The 19,181-nt window shown below is 40.1% G+C and overlaps 1 protein-coding gene across 3 annotated transcripts in view; it reads left to right on the top strand.

Moving 5' to 3' along the window:
- PPP1R21 (protein phosphatase 1 regulatory subunit 21) overlaps positions 1 to 18,936 on the top strand; it is a 61,335-nt gene extending 42,399 nt beyond the window's left edge. For all 3 annotated transcript variants that reach the window (XM_032411014.1, XM_032411016.1, XM_032411015.1), the window contains exons 16-22: positions 3,037 to 3,129; positions 5,901 to 6,143; positions 11,140 to 11,172; positions 12,356 to 12,472; positions 14,646 to 14,744; positions 15,771 to 15,899; positions 18,258 to 18,936. In XM_032411014.1, the coding sequence (XP_032266905.1) occupies positions 3,037 to 3,129; positions 5,901 to 6,143; positions 11,140 to 11,172; positions 12,356 to 12,472; positions 14,646 to 14,744; positions 15,771 to 15,899; positions 18,258 to 18,287 (744 nt within the window). In that variant the 3' untranslated portion in view covers positions 18,288 to 18,936. The remainder of the gene's footprint in view (positions 1 to 3,036; positions 3,130 to 5,900; positions 6,144 to 11,139; positions 11,173 to 12,355; positions 12,473 to 14,645; positions 14,745 to 15,770; positions 15,900 to 18,257) is intronic.
- Positions 18,937 to 19,181: the final 245 nt, after the last annotated feature.

The raw sequence follows: 19,181 nt of genomic DNA, 5'->3' as shown, positions 1-19,181 counted from the left end.
TTTTTAACCTAAATGCATGTTTCATTGTGCCACATGATTTTTTCATTTAGAATATTTTAGGGGTGCTTGGCTGGCTCATTTGGAAGAGAATTCAACTTTTGATCTCTGGGTCATGAGTTTGAGCCCTACATTGTGTGTAGAGATTACTAAAAAAAATAAACTTAAAAAAAAATTAAAATGTTTTAGATGTATAGAATTGCTGAATCACTATGTTGTACACTTGAAACTAACATTGTCAGGTTATACTTTAAAAAAATGAAAAAAATGTTTTAGAAATCTGTATCATTACATATGGTGGCTACTGTATTCCTTTTAAATACAGCATAGAATTCTATATTATGAATGTTCTGTGGCTCATTTACGTATTCCCTATTGGTGGGCATTTAGGTTCATTCCAGTTTGATATGATAATACTGTTATGATAATACTGCAGTGGATAACTTTGTAAATGCCTCAGGTACATGTATGGAATATTGAGTAGTAGAATGTTCTAGATCATGTGGTTTGCACATTTTAGATTTTAATATTTATTGCAAATTGCCCTTAAGAGTAGCTGTACTGGGGCGCCTGGGTGGCTCAGTCGTTAAGCGTCTGCCTTCGGCTCAGGTCATGATCCCAGGGTCCTGGGATCGAGCCCCACATCGGGCTCCCTGCGCTGCGGGAAGCCTGCTTCTCCCTCTCCCACTCTCCCTGCTTGTGTTCCTTCTTTCGCTATCTCTCTCTGTCAAATAAATACATCTTTAAAAAAAATAAAAATAAAAATAAAAGAGTAGCTGTACTGTTTTACCCGTCTAGCACTGTATAAGGCTACCTATGTCCCTATATTTGTCTAATTAATTTAATTATATGTTTAAGATTAATTTCCCAAAATGGAATTGCGGTTCAAAGTGTGTGACTCTTTCAAATTTTGGCACATTTCTTCCAGATTGCACTTCAGAAGGTTACCTATTTATAGTTTACCAGCAGTAGAAGTATAAATTTAACCCATGAATTTAATATTTATCCATCTCAGAGACAAGAGGTTTCTTACTGTTATTTTAATTTGCAGTTCTTTGCTTATTGAAGTGGAACGTCCTTTCATAAAGTTATCGTTTGTATTCATTCTGTCAGTTCTCTGTTCACTGTTGACCTATTTTTAGATAGATGTTCCTAATTAGGGTTGAAAGAGCTGCCTATTATACTAAGAATTTTATTTTATTTTTTAGTTTTTTTATAATAAAAATGTTAATCCTGTGTCTGTGTTGGAAGTATTTTCCCCCCAGTTTGCTGTAGTATTTTTTTCAAAATAGAAGTTTTAATTTTTATATCATTAAACCAGTCTTTATGGTGGTGATTCTCAGCCAGGGGTACTTTTCAAGATTACAGAAATGTTCACCTACATTTTCTTCCATTATTTTCATGGTCTCAGTTTTTAAATTCAAGTCTTTAATCCGTCTTGGATTCATTCTGATGTAGGTGTGAAACAGGGAATCTAAGTAGTTATTTTTCTAAATTATTAACTGGTTGTCCTTATAGCATTTATCTGATAATCTGTCCTTTCTCCATTGACTTAAAAAAATGCACCATTTATCACATAGTACATTTTTTGTCTCTACATTTGTCTGTTTCTAGATCTTCTGTTGTCTTCCTTTGTCTGTTTTTTTGGTTTGTTTTGAAAAGTTTTATTGGGGATTTAATTGGCATACAAAAACTGCATATATTTGAAGTATACAATTTGATAGGTTTTGGCATATGTCTGCACCCTTGAAATCATGGTCAAGACAATGCCTTAGTAATCTTTTTTTTTTTTTTAAGATTTTATTTATTTATTTATTTGACAGAGAGAGAGCACAAGGAGGGGGAGTGGCAGGCAGAGGCAGAGGGAGAAGCAGGCTCCCCGCAGAGCAGGGAACCGGATGTGGGACCCGATCCCAGGACCCCGGGATCATGTCCTGAGCTGAAGGCAGACGCTGAATCGACTGAGCCACCCAGGTGCCAGCCCCTTAGTAATCTTTACTCCTGCCTCTCTGCCCCCATCTCCTGACAATCTGCTTTTTTTTTTTTTTTTAAATTGAGATGTAAGTGACATATATTATATAGTTCCAGGTGTACAACATAGTTATTTAACATTTGTATACATTATAAAGTGATCACCAAGATAGGTCTAGCTACCATTTGTCACCATACAAAGTTGTTACTTATTATTTATATTCCTTGCGTTGTGTGTTTGTATCCCTGTGTCTTATTTATTTTATAACTGAAAGTTTGTACCTTTTAATCCCCTGTCCCTATTTTGCCCATCCTCCCACTCCCCTTCCACCCGGCAACCATCTGATTGTTCTCTGTATCTGAGTCTGTTTCTGTTTTTTTTTTTTTTATTTGTTTTGTTGTTTAGATTTCACATAGAAGTGAAATCATATGGTATTCGGTACAAGTCCCTATGGCTTTAGTTAGTGTAGATTATAACTGGAATGACAAGTCCCTCTTCATTATTTTTCTTTAAAAAAGTTCCTTGTTGGGGCGCCTGGGTGGCTCAGTCGTTAAGCGTCTGCCTTCGGCTCAGGTCATGATCCCAGGGTCCTGGGATCGAGCCCCACATCGGGCTCCCTGCTCAGCGGGGAGCCTGCTTCTCCCTCTCCCACTCCCCTTACTTGTGTTCCCTCTCTCGCTGTGTCTCTCTCTGTCAAATAAATAAATAAAATCTTTAAAAAAAAAAAAAAGTTCCTTGTCTGGGACGCCTGGGGGTGCTCAGTCGGTTAAGCGGCTGCCTTCGGCCCGGGTCATGATCCCAGGATCCTGGGATCGAGTCCCACATCGGGCTCCTTGTTCAGCAGGGAGCCTGCTTCTCCCTCTCTCTCCCTCTGCTTGTGCTCTCTCTGTCAAATAAATAAAATCTAAAAAAAAAAAAAATTCTTTGTCACATTAGTAAATGAAGTAGTGTATGTTGGTGTGTATCTGAATTTATTATTGAACCCCACTTAGGATTCTTATTTGTGTAGGTAGGATCAGAGAATGATATGATCTTTTTCTTGAATTCTTATGATGCTTTTTCCATAGCCCCTTGTGGAGTCTGTGCCTTATGAAGAAGCACTGGCAAACCGCCGGGTCCTTCTTAGCTCTACGGAAAGTCGAGAAGGCCTTGCCCAACAGGTATGGTGCCTGGCAAATCATGCTACTTGTTAAAAGAGCATAAATGTTAAATCCCCTGGAAAAGGCTTTTAACACAACAATTTAAAAGGTTATATAAGTAAACATGTAAAATTAGTGGTTTAACACATGCTAAAAAGCGCCATAAGCATAATTCACTGAAGAACGTTTGTTGATACTCTAAATGTCATCTTGATTCAGTTGGTGGTATAACTGCCACTAAAGTAATATCAACACACTTGGGACACGGTGATTCTTTTTTTCTCTAGGCACTAGATTTAGATGTCGGGAATAATAAGGCAAAAAAGGGCGAGGAGCTAGAGACTCCGTTATTTTTATTTCTTAAATGATCAGGAAGGAAAGTTTCCAATATTCAGTTAGTTGGGCAGTTGAACTTGGGGGCTAGGTGGAGGTGGGAGGGACTAACTTTTCCAGAAGTTGGTGCCCGCTGACACTGGTTTAGCTTTTGTCAGAGACTTATTCCCTTCAACAGCAGGCTTGCTTTAAGTTTTGGAAGTATTTATCTTAAAAGACAGTGCAAATAAATTCACCCGAGACTTCATTTTGTCCATACTGGCACGTATCACTTATCTTTTTGACATTGATATGCTAGGATGTTGGAACTGAAAACTTAGTTCAGAGAATAATTCCTGAAAAACAAAATTCCTGGGATAAACAATAAGATGGAGAACACTTTAAAAATTGATTTTCCATTTTCTTCTTATTTTATCAAGGAAAGTAAGGCTCCAAGAAAGTAAGCAGCTTTTACCCAACGTAGCTAGTAAGTGGGGAGAGCTGTCTGGCTTCAGAGCTGTCGCTTTTCCCACTCTGCTGTTGACCAGCTGCAGGCTAGTCTGATAAGCACTGGGCGTCACTTCCTGCCTCTCTGCAGTGAGGATAATATCTGCCTTTCAGGGTCGTGGAAGGATTAATTGAGCCAAGGGGAGGCAGTGTGATACAGTGAAAAGAATCAGTTGTGAGCCAGACAGATGGGGTCCCGATCCTTGCTTTGCCATTTGCTAGCTTAGCAGGTGGTTCAGCTGCTGGGAGCTTTAGTTCGGTTCTTTGAGAAATGAGAATTGAAGGACTGGGAGGCTTCAGTGGGTTAATGTCAGGAAAGTACCATGAACAGTGTCTGCTGCTTGGTAATTGCTCAGCCATGGTAGTTGGTAAAACATTTGGAACTCACTGCAAGCTTGCTTTTATTTTCATGTAATTGTCTCAAACTTTTATTTGTCCTGAGAATTAGTTTTTTAAACTTCTTATTGAATGGAGTATAACATACTTAAAAAAAAGTATACAAATACTTAATGTGTAGTTGACCCTTGAACAACATGGGGGCTAGGGCCATTGACACCCCCCCCCCCCCGTGCACTCAATAATCCATGTAGAACTCTTGACTCCCCAGAAACTTAACTACTGTTGACTGGAAGCCCCACTAAGGGCATAAATAGCTGATTAATAAATATTTTGTATATTATGTGTATTATATACCACATTCTTACAATAAAGTAAGCTAGGGAAAAGATGTTATTAACAAAATCATAAGGAAGAGAAAATACGTTAATAGTACTGTACTGTATGTATTGAAACAAATTCTTGTATAAGTGGATCCACGTAGTTCAAACCTGGGTTGTTCAAGGGTCACCTATATATATAGCCCAGTGAATTTTCACAAGTAAACATACTGATGTAACTAGCACCTTAGATAAATTTTTTTAAAAAGAACATTTCTTTATGTAAAGTATACCTTTAAAAAAAATTGCCAGAAGCCTTCCTTGTGCCCCTTTCCAGTTATTATTCTCCTTGCCTCCAAAGAGGTCCATCATCCTGCACTCTAAGATTAGTGTAAAAATTCAGTAAATGGACTTTTCATTAAATGAGGTTATATAACATATATTCTTTCAGGTCTGGCTTCTTTTGTCCAACGTATTTGTAATACTCATCCGTGTTATATGTAATTGTGATCTGTCCATTTTCATTGTTGTTGAGTATTCTATTGTGTGAATAGGCAGTATTCTTTTTTATGGCCTAAGGAGTGTTTGGGTAGTTTCAGGTGTTTGGCTATCCTGGTGCTACTGTGAGCATCCTTACACATGTCTCTGGTAAATATGCACACTGTTCTGTCGGGGATACACCTGGAAGTAGAATTGCTGGGGCATAGGATAGGATGTCATCAGCTTTAAAGATCCAGCCAAACGGTTTTTTAAAGTGTTTGTCCCAAATTCCAGTCCTCCCAGCACTAGATGGTAGTTCCAAATGCTCCACAAACATGCCCACCTTTGTATTTTCTGTCTTTTTAGTTGTAATCATGCAGGCGGTTTTAAATTGCTTTTTCTTGATAGTGACATTGAATACCTTCTTTTTTTATGTTTTTAGTCTTGTTCAGTGTCTGTTCAGGTCTTTTTTTTTTTTCTATTTTTCTACTGGGTTGTCCATCTTTTTCTTATAATTTGTAGAAGTTCTTTATATACTCTAGATATAGTCCTCTGTTGGATACATGCTTTGCAGATGCCTTCCATTTTGTGGCTTTCCTTTACACTCTCTTAATGATATCTTTTGATGAATAGAGATTCTTAATTTTACTCTCCACTCAGTTTCTGTTTGTGCTTTTTGTATCTTGTTCAGTATTTCCTTTTCCGTGTTTAACAATCAGGCTTTTTTGTTTTTACTTCTGGGAGGTAGTTGGGGGTGATGTTCTGTGAAGCCTTTCTTGAGCCACTAAGTTTTATCTGCATCATCCTCTAAGGTGCAGAACTCTATTGCTTTTCAAGGTTCAGCAGAGTTTGGAAAAGATCTCTAAACTGGAGCAGGAAAAAGAACATTGGATGTTGGAAGCACAGTTAGCCAAAATCAAGCTGGAGAAAGAAAACCAGCGAATTGCAGATAAGCTGAGGAGTACGAGCAGTGGACAGGCGCTCGGGCTGGCCCAGGAAAATGCCACCGGGGTGAATGCGGCGGGCCGGGAAGAAGCCTCAGCCAAGGCTGTGCTGGAGCCTGCTCACAGCACCAGTCTGGTAAGTGTCTTCTTTTGTAATGCCAGTTTTAAGGACTTAACCTAGTGTTTGGTGTGAACCATTGAAATTACATGTCAGTGTGGGCATCTGGTGGCTTAGTCAGTTAAACGTCTGACTCTTGATTTCGACTCAGGTCATGATCTCAGGGATGTGAGATCAAGCCCTGCGTTGGGCTCTGCGCTGGGCATGGAGCCTGCTTATGATTCTCTCTCTCCCTTTCCCTCTGTCCCTTACCAGCCCTGCCTCTTAAATAAATAAATAAATAAATAAATAACAGGTCAGTCAGTGTAAAACAGGTATAATCCACACATACCACAAAAAGCAAGTGGTAAGCAGGATGCCTCCTTCAAAAAGCTATTCCATTATATTTCCTTTGATTTTGCATGAGACTTCCCCATGGTGAGGACTGTATTCCTGGAAAAGGTCTACTAAGTCAAATTTAAGGTAATTTTGTTTTTCCATAGAAACATTTGTTTTTTGTTGTTGTTGTTTTTTTTAAATTTTATTTTATTGTTATGTTAATTACCATACATTACATCATTAGTTTTTGATGTAGTGTTCCATGATTCATTGTTTGCATATACCACCCAGTGCTCCATTCAGTACGTGCCCTCTTTAATACCCATCACCAGGCTAACCCATCCCCCCACCCCCCTCCCCTCTAGAACCCTCAGTTTGTTTCTCAGAGTCCATAGCCTCTCATGGTTCATCCCATAGAAACATTTGTAATATGGGTTATGTTTTTGAACAAGGGCTTGAATGTCTACCTTTTCAAAGAAATGGCCACGTATACCATTTTAAACTAATTACCTGATTCCTAAACAGTATAAAGTTTCACAACATATATATAATACAGAAACCCATCAGGTTATCTTACAACCTTATATTTCTTTCGTTCTTTTTTTTTTAAGATTTTTTTTATTTATTTGACAGGGGGAGAGAGCACAAGCAGGGGGAGTAGGAGAGGGAGAAGCAGGCTCCCTGCTGAGTAGGGAACCTGATGCGGGGCTCGATCCCAGGATCCTGGGATCATGACCTAAGCCGAAGGCAGATGCTTAAGTGACTGAGCCACCCAGGCGCCCCAATATACAGATGTTTCTTAAACTTTTGCCCCCCAACTTTCTGTATATTTGAAACTTTTCTTAATAAAATATGGGGAGAAAAAAAGAATTAAAATTTTTAGAAAAGCAAGAAAACATAAACTGAACTTCTCAGGGTTTTGACTTGTGTGGACACCATGCTCACAGGATGATCCTATAGTGACTCCCTGGTCCCAGGTCTGAGTCCCAGACACGAGTCCTGCACGTTGCCTCTGGCTAGGGGAAGCGGACTGACTGCCTAGGGGCACATTCAACACACATAGCAGGATGTTGACATCTGTTCAGGTGTCTTTGGGTTTCCCTTCAGAGTCTGTCTCATTGATCGGGTCAGACCTTTCTCCCTCTGGTTGGATTTCTTCTTTCTCCCCCCTCTCTTTCTGCTTCCCTGTATCTGTTCCTTCCCTTGGCTTTCACTTGCGCTAGCAGTGGAGTTGCTTGGGTGGCCAGGGAGTAACTTGGACCAGACCAGACCAGGAAGAGTGCTCATACAACAGTGATGTAGTGATCGTGCTCCGGCCCTGGCGCTGCGGACCTTGAGCACGTTAACTCAGACAGTCCTCTCACAGGTCCTACAATATTGTAGGTACTGTCATCTTTATTTTGTAGATGAGACTGGGGGACAGAGAGGTGAAATAACTCAGCTAAAGTCACACCCTTGGTAAGTGATGGAACTAGGATGGAATCCAAGGTATCTGGGGCCATACTCCCCTCCCCTCTTAACCGTGGCCTTGTGCTCTGATGATTGGTGTCAGAAAACACATCAGCTGACATAAAGTCATTTGTTTACTGCTTGCCTTCCTTGAAGTGCTGGGAGTTGGCAACATTGGTGTATTTGAGTCATTAATGTCACTTGCTGAAAGTTCAGGCCTGTCTTTATTTGAACATCTTCAATGGCAAGCATGGTTATTAGGTATGTAAGTGAGAAGGATTTCCAGGGACATGGGAAACCTTTAGTGCTGAGCACTGTTGGGCCATGAGTGATGATGATGTGATTTGTGTTTGGTGAGTTTGGAAGTCACTACTTTCAGTAGTCTGTCCAATTAGCATGTGTGTACATGGCCTTGATTTCTTCTGTTCACATCTCTTAAGGGTCTCTTTCCTCCCACCCACCTCATAAGGTGCTATCAAAGTAATTTTCCTAGAGTATATTACTGATTATGTACTCTCTTGTTTCTAGACTTCTGGTGGCTCCCTGTTATCTATAGAATATAATCCACTCACTTGTTTGGCATTCTCGGTCTGTGGGTACCTTTTCCAGACTACCTTTCTTGCCCTGTCTTCTACATCTCTTTGTACAAAGCCAAACTGAGCTCTTCGCTGATAACATTCTTTGCATTTTTGCTTCCCTGTCTTGGTTCAAGCTGTTTCTTTTGATATCTGTTCATCCATAACCCCTATCACCTGTATACTCACAAGCTTTTGCCTTCCAACTCCTCTTTCCTTCTCCTTGACTTTCTTGAATTCAGAATTCTACCCATGATTTCAGGTACAGCTGAGGTGCCACAGTTTCCGTGAACCCCAGTTTTGGGTGTTGTCTGTGATGGTCAGGATTAGAGAACCAAGACATGATTGGCCTCCTTTCCTTTTTCACAGTAGGTCTTTGTTGCTTTCAATCTAAGGGAGCACAGGCATGGGTAGACATCTGTGGAGTGCTGTGGGGTCACAGAGGAGGCCGCTGGAGGGCACAGGGAGGATGGCACAGAAGAGGTAACATGAATGGGTTTCAAAAGTGAACAGGAGTCCAAGGCAGCAGAAGAGTATTTCAGGCCAGGAGAAGGGTCTCACCATGTAACTCTTCTTCCATCCTGTACGTGGAGGATTCCTGCCAAAAACAGCCTGGAGACCATTGAGATAAAAAAGTGATGGTGTTTTCTGCCTTCCTTGATGTTTCTCCTTTTCAGCCTTTCTTTTATCCTCCTGTCCCCACCTGCCCTTAGTGAACTTATTGAACTAAGTACGCAGCTCTGTGTGTCCTTCCTTTCAGGTGTCCGGAGCAAGTCTGTGCCCATTTTAAAATTAACTGACTAATGAAGCTCATCTTACAAGCCCTCAGAAGATTAGTTTGGTTCAAGCACCTTGGGACTGAAAAAGTTACATCATATAGAAATACTATTTCTAACCCTATGGCACTTCAATAGTTGAATGCATAGTGTTTGTCATTAAAATTTGAGCTTTTAGCCACCTGCCGATTTATCGTAATAAAAGATGGCAGTAACCCCAGGAAAGGAAAAGCACAGAATAATACAAATTTCTGGTTCTTGCTGGAATTAAAAAGCACTCGTAGAGTACATGTACACTGTAGATAATTAAAAACTACAGAAGTGTAAGAGAAGAAAAAAGTTGACATGCTCCTGAATACCCAAGCAACTACCATTAACATTTTCCTGCAGAATTTCACACATGGTTGATATTGTGCTATATAAAATTTTCAAACCTTTTAGGGTAATGTGAATACACAAACATTTATCATATTATCAGAAATCTGTATAAGCTTAGTTGTTGATTGCGTAGTATTCTACATAAAATATACCTTAGTTTGCCTGTAAGTGGACATTGGTTATAATTTTTACTATTTTAAATACCATCTCCTTTTATGCATAAGGTTTTTTCTGCATCTTAGATGATGTCTTTGGGATGTAAATCTCAGGGTTAGAGTTTACTAGGTCAAAAGGCGTGAATGTTTTAGAGTTTCTTGACCTTTTAATGCCAAATTGTTTTCTAAAAAGGCTGTATCAGTTTACACTCCCATTAGCATCATATGAGAAAATGTTGAAATTATGTACATTAAGTTTTCCTTCCATTTATATAATACCTTTTCTTTGTGGGTCTGTGTGCTGTAACACATTCTCAGATTGTAACCTGGGAGTCAGGGGATAAGGGTGGGGAGGCAGAATATAGATGCACACTCAAGAGTTTCTTTTGCCAAATGTAGTCTAGTCGTATTTAAATATATAAAATTAAATGGTTGGCGTGTTACCACAGACAGTTTTTAACTAAAAGAGAAAGACTAATTGCTACTTCTGCTTCAGTGAGTAGAAAATTATGGTTCTTTTTAAAAAAAAAAAGTCTTATAAATGATCCTTTTTACAGCTAGGTGGGCATGACATTCATTAGCATACACTCAGTTGATATACGGTTCACTGTTAAGAGTAATACTCTTGAGGAGATGATTTAGAATCTGTGAAAACTGTTTATTGGGTGTCATCTGTGAGAGTATCAGAATCCACTGAAACTGAGTTTCTGCATTTCCTTAGGTTATTATGCCCAAGCACATGCCTTTCCACCTTGGACAGTAACCTGAAATCATTATTCATGACTCTCTGTTTTTGAAATCTTAATCCACAAAAGCAAGCTTTAAACAACTTGGCAGTACATTTTCTTTTTCATTAATTTAAATCTGAAGTGTGAATACTTACTAATGTCATAACATTGTATCAAAGCATATATTTCTTCTTTCTCCTTTTGAACTTTCAATAGAGTGTTATTTGTGTTTTCTGTTTGGAATGTTCAGTTGTTATGGTCACCATAAAACTGTCTTTACCCCTCCTTGTCTACTGCTTTGGAAATAGGCATAGAAATGACAAGATGAGTCAAAGCTGTTCTTCCTTTCTCTTCCCAGGCAGTTTTTGGGTTTCAGTGAAAAGAACTACAGCATTTTGATAGGAAATAGTGATCGTTATCCATTACTGCCTCATGACGGAAGTGGGGAACGCAGTTAGCTCTCTGTAGGTACAGCTTCCTGGTAGGTAGAAGACCAGACAGGTGATCTTCTAGGTCTGCACTCATGCACTTAAACACAGTGTGAACTGAGAAGAGAAAGTATTACAAGTGTTGCAGCTATTGTGTTGGAAGTGAAAACAGTCTGTTCTAAAGCTTTTTTTCCTCTTATGTTCTAGATTGGGATTTTAACCAGGACATCTGACAACGAGGTAATGTGTGCTTGGCGTCACGTTTGTTTGTAAATATTTGGCTGTGTGTTTATTCACAAAGTCCTGCAGAAGTCAGCCTTGTGAAATGGTTTTCTGACGTTTCTAGCAAATGCGGAGCCAGTGTTTTTCTCCTCCATCCGTGGATCCATGTTGCTTTTCTTTCTGGTTCTACTTTAACTGTCACCAACAAATTATAGCCTGTTTTTGTAATCGCCTCGTTGAATGACTTGGCTTGGCAGTTTGACAAGGTGTGGTGGGAGCCTGGCCAGCAGCTTGGCTGGCATCCTGCGTGAGGCTGGAGGCATCAGCCCTCCCAGTGGGCAGGCTGGGGAACAGGGCTTCTCAGGGCCTTGACCAACAGTGTGCTTGTGAGTTCTTCCCACCCCTCAAGTGAGCGAACCCAGGTCAGATTTGGCTTTTGAGTTTGGAAGTATTATAAAATGTAACTTTATAAATAACCACTCAAGGAACATTGAAGTTCTTCAGCTTTCTACTCAGTGTGACAAGCTGGTAAACACAGTTCCAGTAGGTTGGTAAACTCTTTGATTTCCTTATTAGCCTTTTACTTTAGGTAATCTTGAACTTCTATGTATGTTTTTAAATTAAACTCTATAGCATACCATTGCTAGAGTAACTAGAAGAAACACTGGTCTGGGACAAGGGCTGTAAACTGTTCATTATAGAAATAGTGTAATTGGTTAGTGTGTTTAAGAGTATTAGAACTGTCTTAAGATAATTTGGGGGAAAAAAAAGAATGTTTGGCTTTTAGGGGTTCTAGTAAATGCTCCCTGTCCTGTGCCTTCTCCGACTGAGAGGAGGATGCAGGTGTCCGATGGATGGGGATTTTGAAGGCCAGGTTTGTGGCTTGTCAAAGTGGATGGAGGGACATGGCCCCAAAGGTCGTGGGCCTCCCAGTACTTCACTTCTGCTCTGTTCTTTTGAAGCCACAACCTTGTTCTGACATAGGCAGGATGCTGAATAAGAGAAATGTGGAATATACATTTACCTGGTTTGTCTGAAGTTTCTTCGAGGGGTAGGGAAGCTATGATTCCCCATCAGATTTCACATGAAAATGTACAAAATGTTGTCTTTTTTCCTTCTTCTTCTAGAGTGATGGTCATCTTTTCTAGAACTGCTTCATTTCACTGGCATTTATTTACTTAGTTCTGTGTGCTCTGTTTAGCTTCCAGATGTGGAATCTCGTGAAGACTTAATTAAAAATCACTACATGGCCAGGATAGTGGAGCTGACTTCTCAACTACAGCTGGCGGACAGTAAGTCAGTGCACTTTTATGCTGAGGTGAGTGGAGAGGGAATTCGGTTTGGTGGCTTTTCCCAATCCGGGCAGGAATAGGTCACCATCCAGGTCCCCTGCTGTTCACTGGAAGAGAGATGTCTGTGTCTGTGCATCCATGTGAATTTGGTTGGAGTTCATATTGATTGGCCTATATCCAATCAAAAATCTTCATTTCAATAAATATAGGACTGATTTGTCATTTCCAGGTTACCGAAAGATAGTTGAGAGACTTCTAGGTCGCCTTTCCTATGGTCACATCACAGATGTTCGAGTGATTACTTGTTTTAGAGAATTACAGGCAGGTAGACATTCACAAGTCAAGGAATTTTCATGCAAAGAAATTAAAAAGCAAAATATGCCTGGTTCTTCTTCTTCTTTTTTTAATACTCTTTAATTTCTAAGTGACAAGTTGTAGAAATGAGGCCCTATAAATGATGAAATGAAAAATGTTAAATGTTTTAAGCCTTTGTTATATAATCTTACTTTTTGTTACATTTTCTTCTTCCCTAACCAAATAATTCATTTTCTTAGGAGAATTAGAAAAACACTATGCAAGATACTCAATAAAATCATACACAGTTCATTAATTACAAGGGAGAAAATGAAGGAAGAAAGTACAGAAATCAGAGTACAAGACAAATGATAAGATAGAATGGCTGTCGCTCAACATATAAGAATACCTGTAAGGTATCTGATTTAAAACTTTCAAAGGTCAGTTACAGATGGCAGACGGAGAATTATGATGCTTTAAGTTGTTAAAGAACTTGAGAAAGAAAAGACAGCACCCTTTATTGGGACTGCGTGATTTTTCTCCTGTACTGTGGACTTGGAGAGGTTGATGGGAGGCCGGTTGCTCAAAGTGGAGAGGGGCTTTGCTGCTTCTTCCCTACTGAAATAAATGATGTCTCTAGCTCCGTGTTGCTCACCAGCCGCCATTACCTCCCTCTTTGGTAACAGCTGGTTGCGCTGTAGAAAATCCTCCAGTGTGACCTCAGGGCTGAGCTTCTGAGCCTGGGAATCCTGTCCTTGTCTGGGCCCCTAACTGCCTTCTGAGGTATCGTCTCAGGCTTGATTGCCATCGCCCTGAAGACCCATACCTTGCAAAACTCTCTCCCTCTGTTTCAGGTGTGGTGCTGAGCACATAGTAGATGTTTGGTTAATAGATGGTGGTTGATTTGACTGGCAGAACTTTCCTGAAATTCTCTTGTGAGGAATGAAATGAGTAGCTGGGGAATATCTGAGGCTCTTTTATTTCCAAGAGATTTGCTTGTCTTGGTAAATGTCTTCAGCACAATGTGCTACAAGAATTTCTACATTGTCCTAGTTTTTCCTTGTTTATAAACAGGAAGTGGTGACCCCCTCCATATGACTTTACTGGAATGGTTAGTCTGAGTGTCTGATGTCGACACAGATTCAGATGTGTCTCGACAGATCCTCCTTGTCAAAGTCGCCTGGCCTTATCAGAAAGTGTAGCAAGCCTTTTAATGGCACACCGTCTTTGAATAGTGAGAGACAGAATTTTTCTTTCTTCTTGATCAGCTCTGTCTCTGGGTAGCCTAGCTTTGGTAGAACTCCAAAGAAAGCACTGGGATCTTTGCATTCCTGCACTCACTTCACTTTGCATTCCTGCACTCACTACAGAGCCTAATCTGTAGCCTGGGGCTGTGAAGCTTTTATTGTTCTGTAACGTGGTCTCTAATAGAGGACTTAAAACACAAGAAAAGTGCCTTAGGATTCATCTTGCATGGTCAGATGCCATTGATAACTTTTGAAATAACCACTTCTATTCTCTTCCAGTGTGAGTATAAATGAATCCTGGGTAAATGTATAAAAACTTCTTAAGGGGCGTGCCTGGCTGGCTCAGTCAGTATTATGTGCCGCTCTTGATCTTGGGGTTGTGAGTTCAAGCCCCACGTTGGATGTAGAGATTACTTAAAAATTAAATCTTAAAAAAAAAAAACAACAGAAAAACTTCTTAAGTTGTTTGTAACTACTGGTCATCAGGCTAGAGCTAGGAGAAACCTTGACGAGCTTGGGTTGGTAGATTTTTTTCCTTATTAAAGTGGTGTGAGGGGGACCACATCTTATGTGTACTCCAGTGTGTGGTACAGGCCTGAAGTGAATTTGGTTTGGGGAAATGCCCTCTGAGGTCATGGGATGTTTTCTGATTTAACAGTGCCGAGCGCTCTCGAAGAGACTGGCCTTGGCTGAAAAGTCTAAAGAGGCACTGACAGAAGAAATGAAAGTAGCGGGTCAGAGCATCGGCAGACTTCAGGTGGGTTCAGAAGTGCTCCCTGCACGGGGTTCATATGGTTTTCTCTGGAAGTTCTGGGGCGGCAGGGTCAGCATTTCCTTTCCAAAGTAGTGGCGTTCGCCCGCTAGACATACATTTTTCCAACCAGTTTATTTCTAACTCATTTTAAAGTAATATCTTACTTATGTCAGGCAAAAAGTCGTATATGGCTTGTTTCTCTGACTTGATTTTACTTTCAAGAGCTTTGTAGTCAGCATTTCCTTAGATGATACTTACGCCCCCCCCCCCACCCCCACCCCTTGCTAATCCCTGTCATGGTGGGCTGGACGCTTGTTCTGTTCACATGACTCTGTTCCTTCTCTTTACTGTTTCATAAAACTGGCCTAAACTGAAAGCTAGGGCAGCAAAATAATCTTCCTTACTCACTGCTTTGTTTTGAAGCCTTGTTTCCAGAAAGCCTCTATTAAATATAAACATGATACAGGTGGAGAAAAAATACATTAGCACAGTAACACCTGCTTCCTCCTAGTTTCAGATTAGTTTATCAGATTAGCTAGGAGCACAGGATTAGATTTTAAGGGGCTGGAGAGAGCAGAGAGATGGGAAGCCAGACAAAGGTGCTTCTCCCAGGGAGGGTCCTGCCCTGAGGGCTGAGGGCCTTGAGCCAGTAGGTACTGGGCTGGTGGGAATGTGCCAGAGACAGACTTGCCCACCTCACCAAAGGCTCTGGAAAACCCGAAGGGATTTGGAAAGATAATGTAGCCCTTTTGTTTTTTTGTGACAGTTTTATACCTGATGTAGGACAGTCTTTTTGCAAAGAGATTCAGAACATATTTTGCAGGCTGAAAAGAAAACCTTCCCCCCCATTTGTTTTAATTTTGTGCTCTTATTAGGCCTGTGGCTTGTCCTTCATGTTAATTGATCAGATAGGCCATCTTGATAGGTTGCTTTTCTCAAATTCCTTCTATAAATTAAAAAAGCTTTGGAGTGGTGTGACTAGTGGGGTTTTGATTTTTCTTTTTTTCCCTCTGTTCCTTTGCCATTTAGGATGAGCTGACAACTACCAAGAGGAGTTATGAGGATCAGTTAAGTATGATGAGTGACCACCTATGCAGCATGAATGAGACATTATCTAAACAGAGAGAAGAGATTGACACACTGAAGATGTCCAGTAAGGTAGGGGAGGAGAAGGAGGGAGTCTCTCTGCAATATAATATTTAATATGTAATGTATTTAATATAAGGTATTTCATTGCTGTGCATTTCAGGAGCAAAGGTTAAGAGATTTAAAGTGTTTTTAAATGATTTTTCTTCATATCATTTGTCCTGTTATCCAAAAGTAAAATTCAGTTTCTTTGAGTTGTAAGTTGAGAGAAGGTCTGACCTTTAAGGCTTAATACTATGTCCTTTGATTTTTGGCACTTTTGGCATTTCTGCTACTGTTTCGTCATTTAGGGGGACTTTTAGGGAGGTTATGATGGCTATTCTTTTTTTTATATATAGGAGTCTAAAATGGTGCTGTTGAAGAATGACCTTCTTTAGCAGATTTATTTTCATACACATCCATATAACCTAGGAACATCTTGTCCTTTTCCAGAAATTTCTTTTGATTTCATTTCCCATAAAGCCACTGCTTGTCTAGGCTGGGGTCAGTAGATATTGGTAGTACCTGTATGTGGAAGTGCATATCTGCATATCCCATGTCTGTTGTTGTAACATAATAGATATGCTCTTTTACTGGGAAAGGTAGGCTTCAGGAAGCCAGGAACTTGGTTTCATGCATCATCTCAGATGCTTTGCACATTTTGTAACTCAGACAGTATGTACCACTGCCAGTGGGGATTTACCGTCTCTAACCTATGCTCTTGGAAATCTGCTGTTGCCTGTCATTGACCTAGCAGCCATGTATTGAGTTCCTTCTATGTGCTGGCACTGGAGAGGAAATAGAGATGAACACACTATGGCTTGATTTTAGCATTGGCTAGCGGTGGTGAGGGCAGCATTCTGCTCAGTTGGTGTCTCCTTGGAAGATCTGTCCCGTGAGTGCATTCGAACCCGCATTATGTAATATTGTTTTCCCGTGTAGTTTCAGGTTATTGATCTGCCTCTGGCTACTTTGGAGAGAGAGCAGGAGAGCATCTGTGATACTTTCCTGGGGCATCTTGTAATGATTGTAGCCAGACAGTGTGGTTTTGATTATGGTTCTTCAGTTACTTGTGCTTCAGGAAACGAGCTTGGAGGTGATGAGTGAGGGGGTCGGTCCTCTTGAATCTTGCCTCCTGGAACTCCTTTGGCCTTTTTCTTGATGTCCCAGCAGGACAACAGCTAGTTCACAGGTTATGTTCCTTGTCATGGTAGAAAGCACGTACATTAGTTTGAATATTAGGAAAAAGCCTGGTTTAATGCCTGACATTTGGAAAGAAGTAACAATGATTTTAGGGAAGCTTTTCTGATTCTAGAGCTGCAGAAGGCTTTTTTTTTTTTTTTTTTTAAGATTTTATTTATTTGACAGAGAGAGAGACAGCAAGAGAGGGAACACAAGCAGGGGGAGTGGGAGAGGGAGAAGCAGGCTTCCCGCTGAGCAGGGAGCCCGATGCGGGGCTCGATCCCAGGACGCTGAGATCATGACCTGAGCCGAAGGCAAATGCTTAACGACTGAGCCACCCAGGCGCCCCTCTGTTAACCTTTTTATGATCATTCCATGATCCCTATATTTTGCGCCCTCCCCTGTCCAGTTTGTTAGTAATTTAGATTGTTGGAGCATCATCTTATGGTGGAGTTGACATGGTCTCTGTTGGATGCCAAGTAAACATCTTGGAACTATTTGTTGGCTATCATCTTGTTATTAATGCTTGTGTTCTGCAAGCATTAACCACACACATGACAAAAATGTATTTGTACCTAACAGTTAAGTATAGGAATCGAGTTACAATGTTTTCTTAAAAAGTGAACTTCTCCAGAAAGAAGGGAAGTTACATAAAACTGGAAAGTCCAAATCTCCATATGTGGGGGGACTGGGAATGAGTTAAGACATCTGCCCTTAGCTCATTTTCAGCCAGTATCTGAGCTTCCTTTTTCAGATCACTACCATTGGGGTGTTACTTGGCACATATTCAAAATTAGTATCTATTAAGACCTCTTTCGAAGGTATTTGTTAAGCAACAAAGAAATCTTGTGTAGGCTAAAAATTTTTATTCAGTGTCTGAAATCAATAAACTTCCCGTCTGTGGAACAAAATGAGTATTTGAGGTTTGATAAATCCCGGATAGCTTTGTTTTCTTCCTTTGTTGCTGATCCTCAGTCCTCAGGGGGATAGGGTCCATGGAAATAAGAGAGTGGGGGAGTTAAAAGTAACAAACTGCTTTTTGATTAAAAGTTAGCGACGCTTAGCGACGCAAGGTTATCAGCAGTTCTCCCTCTTGGAAGCTAAAATTTTCCAAAGAGAAGTATGGCCTTCCAGACACCTTGGGCTATAAACTAGGAGTTATTTTTCTAGATGTTTGTGTTCTTATTGTTGATATTTTTCTTTGCACAGGGAAATTCTAAAAAGAACAAGAGTCGATAGTTTACACATAGATGGTTGGCGACTTCTTTCCAAAGCTGCTACCGTTGCACGGAGCTACAGGACCCAGACCCCTCGTCCAGTGTCCAGTGCTGGCCGCCTTCAGGAAGCTGGGGTGTTGTCGGACTTAGTAAACTAGTCAGTGTTGTAAATGGCCTTGAAACATTTAAAATATATTTGTAACCAGTAAGGCAAATACAGAATTTAATGTTGACAGTAAAATGGAGAACAATACATGTACCATGGATATTGTAGGTTTCCTTACGCTGTTTTTACTGTGCACTTTTTAAAATTAGGTTTTAATTTCAGTATGTAAGAACAACAGATATTTTGTATATTTTCAAACTCAATTATATGGTAATCGATTTGGTATCTATGAAATAGATCTATGTTTCTGGATAAAATGCTTAAATTGTCCAACTGTCATGACTTCTTGCTATAATTGGAAGCAGTCTCCAGATTCTTTTTGAAGACTTACTCATATTTTCTCTCTTTCTCTCTCTCTCTCTCTCTCTCAGAGGGGGTGGGTCTTGCAGACTTAACTTCAGATCTTGTGGGTTTATTATCATTGTCTTCAGCTCTTCAGTACTTTCTCTGTGTTGGAATAATAGCTTAAGGAAATTGATGTCAATAAATTCATACTTCTATCAAACTTTCAGGCTATGAAAATTTGATAAGGGAAACTGAAACCTATTAAAGTATGTTTTATAAAAGTTACAAAATCCCAATGGACTTAGATATGACCTTTCTGATTCCCCAGATTGTCACAATTGTCTGGTCAATCCTTTATTAAGGCTTTGAGTTTTGCCTTAACAGGTACCTGCAATCATACTTCAGGCTCTTATTGGTTTATTTAGTTCATCAACATTGTATCATTTCAGTGTCAACCTCAGGGGT

The sequence above is a fragment of the Phoca vitulina genome, unplaced genomic scaffold, assembly GCF_004348235.1.
Source record: "Phoca vitulina isolate PV1807 unplaced genomic scaffold, GSC_HSeal_1.0 scaffold12, whole genome shotgun sequence".
In the NCBI taxonomy this organism is placed as follows: domain Eukaryota; kingdom Metazoa; phylum Chordata; class Mammalia; order Carnivora; family Phocidae; genus Phoca; species Phoca vitulina.
Note: the sequence above shows the minus strand (reverse complement) of the source record. Positions and strands in the feature narration are given on the sequence as shown.